Source organism: Atractosteus spatula, chromosome 10, assembly GCF_055471065.1.
Source record: "Atractosteus spatula isolate fAtrSpa1 chromosome 10, fAtrSpa1.hap1, whole genome shotgun sequence".
In the NCBI taxonomy this organism is placed as follows: domain Eukaryota; kingdom Metazoa; phylum Chordata; class Actinopteri; order Semionotiformes; family Lepisosteidae; genus Atractosteus; species Atractosteus spatula.
Window position 1 is genome coordinate 23,617,785 of NC_142715.1, and position 3,750 is coordinate 23,621,534.

At 52.8% G+C, this 3,750-nt stretch overlaps 1 protein-coding gene across 1 annotated transcript; it reads right to left on the reverse strand.

Moving 5' to 3' along the window:
- Positions 1-1,265: 1,265 nt before the first annotated feature.
- Positions 1,266-3,499, reverse strand: LOC148826038 (zona pellucida sperm-binding protein 3-like). The gene is made up of 8 exons (XM_088926355.1): positions 2,942-3,499; positions 2,725-2,840; positions 2,548-2,654; positions 2,292-2,466; positions 2,097-2,214; positions 1,800-1,900; positions 1,649-1,722; positions 1,266-1,477 (listed from the first exon to the last, which is right to left on the reverse strand). Exons 1-8 carry the CDS (start codon positions 3,497-3,499, stop codon positions 1,266-1,268), a joined length of 1,461 nt encoding a protein of 486 aa, XP_088782481.1.
- Between the last annotated feature and the right edge of the window lie 251 nt (positions 3,500-3,750).

Genomic DNA, 3,750 nt, shown 5'->3' on the forward strand with positions numbered 1-3,750 from the left:
AGCCCGTCTACACTGTATGGGTGACAGGGCCTTCTGCTGTTATGCCCCCAAGCTCTGGAACTCTCTCCCCAAGGATACCAGAGTCACCTTCCCTAAACTCCTTCAAATTCAGACTCAACACCTTGTTCTGGAGAAGAGCCTTTACTGAACTGGTTCCATTCTTAACCACTCTGCTTCTACTTTTCTTAGAACCGCCATCAATGGTCTCCTCTGTCTATTGGAATTGTTTTATCCTGTGTATTCTTATTGTAATTATGTCAAGTGCTTTGACAAGCCACCTTTGGAACCATTATATAAAATAGTTTATCCTAAATCCTTGAAACTTTAATAGGGCACTGCAGTAGGGCTAAAAATTGACAGTGTTAGTGGGCCAGCAGGATTTGTGCAAATTATAGGTAGTCACAAAGGAAGACTAGGATTCACTTGAAATTCATGACATGGAACACTGAAACAGTGGAGAGGCTTTGTGCAGTAAGCATTCAGTCTCACTCTACCCAGTCTGTGCTGCTGGTAAAGGTGGTTGTGAACACCCGTCTTCCAGCTCAAGTGCTGGGATCTCCAGTCTCAATCCTAATACTTCTCATGACTGTCCAATACCACTGCTGTAAAACCAACACCCATAAGACAAGACCTCCGAGATTCTAACTGTACCATTATTCACTGATGTTTGTGCACCAGTATTGTTCCTCTGCTAAGGAAGGGAAGGCCTACTTTATACCAAGCCCCTGTTGACAATTCCTTCCTTGTGTTTCTTTTAGTCAGTTTGTGCAGCCTAGAATAGGACACCACATCTCACTCTTACTGGGCACTACAATAGCAACTCACACTCCATAAGCACTACCCCTCCCGGAAATGGGAGGATTTCCAGTATATTGAACACCTGTCTCTCCCCCAGTAAAAAAAAAAGTCACAATGCCCTGCCCAAGGAATAGTGCGGCCATCTTCCCCCAGTACAACGCTTTATTACTCCAGCCATTTTCAGCCCTCATCGGCAGCAATACGGGAAGCATTCTTGAAAGGGGAACCCCCACAAATACTTCCGTTTATTAATGGGTCTCACTTCCCTTGAATTCCTCCACCCCATTCAAACCTATAAACCATGAAGAAACAAAGGCAGGCAGAAGGGTCTTTCACAGTTTAATTGAGATGTTGACATTACAAGGCGAGTGGAGGCAGGAGAGTCACAAGGGCCAGCTGGAGCCTTCATTCAGGCACCTGGGGAGGAAGAAGGAGAACAATCCAGCTGAACTGCAGGACACCCACCCCTACAAGAGCTCCTCCTGCCAGACCCTACCTGTCCACTGGCCAACATCTCCAAAGTCCTCTACTCCCTCCACATCCTCACTGGTGCTCTCAGCATCTTCACTGGAGCTCTGAGGGTCTCCCTCCTCATCCTCAGTCCAGTCAGCCCCCACATCCAGAGGACCCTCTACTGGTGCCACAGCCACCCGACTGCTGGTCACCAGGCTCCTGGTACCTGTGGACAAGCAGCACCCAGGAGTGAGGGATCCACTATACCCAGAGTCCCACAGTGATGCTACTCATCTAAACAGTCCCTTTGTCCAGCATGGGATCATTCCTCAGTTGTCCAAGCATGGTTGTCTCTTGGGCAGAGATGCATCCACAAGGGATAGAGAACCAGACCCACCTTCATTCTGGCTGCCAGCACACCTGGACTCACAGCAGGTACAGACCTCATGGTCACCATACAGCTCCTCCCACCTGGAGGAGAGGAGGACAGGTGAGGCCTCCACCTGGCATGTCCCAGAACACCCTCAGCAGGCTCCTTGCAGAAGTACCTCTTTGCCTCCCTGTTGTAGGTGCAGGACTTGGTCCCTGGTGTTGCTTTAGCAGGAGCCACAGCCATGACACAGTGCATGTACAGCTCAGTCACTTCATGCTGCAAGAGGGAAAGTCACAGCATTAAGGGATCAAGGCCAATAGAGGGACAGAGAAGGACCTTCTGCCATCAGTGAAGTCAAGCTGGCAGCTCTAGGCACTACAGCTGCCAGTCTGGTTCACATCTAGATCATGGATGGAAAAGCAGACAATGGATCAGTAGAGCAAGAAGGCTGAGCAGCCTTTGAGAGTAGTACCTTCCTGGACAGCTTCTTCTGGAAGAGGAAGGCATCAATTGTGAAGCGAAGCACATCCTCTTGCTTGGAGGGGACAAACCTGGACAGGCATCCATCTGCCTTGCTGTCCACCATGCACCTGGGGACAAGGACAAGGATGAACCCCTGCAGGCTCTCAGGGCTCCTGCCCACCTCTCCTCCCAGAAGGGGCCATACCCCAAGTTGTCGATCACAGGGAAATGGGGCTGGGAGTGCTGGTCCGGTTTCTCGGTTACGTAACACGAGTGGATGTACAGCCTCTGCTCCGCTGTGGCAAAGTAGGCAGTGGCCTGGAAGTACATGGGCTGACCCAGGATGAGTACTTCCTTAGGAGAGAGCCGGACCCAGTGGGCTGGATAGAGAGAGAGGCAGCATTACACCTGCACACAGCACCCCCTGCAGGCAGGAGGAGCCACTCACTCAAGGAGCTTACAGTTGGTGGTAAGCAGCACAAAGCTGCGTTTGTTCTTCAGGTCCTTGAAGAAGGTCCTTCTCCTGGCCCACATGGGGACATAACCAACCTTGTAGGAGTAGTGGAACCTGCAGGACAGAGGGGATGAGGGGCTTCTGGTCACTTTCCCAGCAGCTTCTCAGCAGCAGCAGAGCCTACCTGTTGTAGGAGCACTTGACTGGCACAGAGAAGGGAACGAAGCGATGCATAGGTGCACTGGAGGAGGGCGGGGCATAGCGGAGAGTGTTGGAGTACACCAGGCGGCCCTGGACAACCTGCAGGGTCACAGAGGAAGGGATATTCCCAGAAAAGGCAACCCCGACACTAGCCCTACAGCTCACATCGATACACTGCCTGTAGATGAAGACCCGCTTACCGATCGCTCAGTGCCGCACTCGTGAAGCCCGTAGATGAAGTAGAAGTAACTGCGTGTGGTTCGGCTGACGCTGCAGTTGCCCAAGGTCACCTCCGATGGCCGACAGCTGAAGCCGAACAGGAGCCGACTGACCCTCACGTACATCCTGCTGGAGTCGCACCACACAGCCACTCCTTGGGTGCCCCCGATGGCCGGGCGAGCCGGCTGTCGCCCTCGCTGGGGAGGAAACAGGACGCTCTTGATGTAGGCGGGTAAGGGGCGGCTGCCGGCTTCGGGCTTCATCTTCTCCTTGTCGAAGAAGGGCGAGTACGCGTCTCTGGACACGGGAAGGCGGCGAAAGTCGGGAGCCAAGGACTGCGAGTCGTTCTCGCTTGCAGACAGGTCTTCGGAGGGCGCATCTGCCAGGCTCAAGTCCTCCGACTGGGCTGCGTCTTCAGGAGCCGGGAGGTCACCCTGGAGCGCTAATTCCCGAGAGTCCCAGCCAGCCGGCCCAGCAGAGATCAGTGCGGGGAGCCCGGCCCTTGCGCACAGGCACAGCACAAAGAGAAACGAGCGCATTGCCAAATTGACGTCCCGCTAAACTGCTACAGAAGTAAAACAAGTAAACCACCAAACTGTGTTGAAGCAAGAGAGCATAAAGTGTGAACGCGGTGACAAGGTTTTTATACTAGCAGGACTATGCTACCACACACATGGTCACACTACCGCTCAATCAACACAATCAATTACATACAAAGACCCGGATTGTTCTCAGCGTCTAATTAGAACCTGCTTCCAGTCTGAGGCGGGACTCCGTGAAGCCGCCTGAA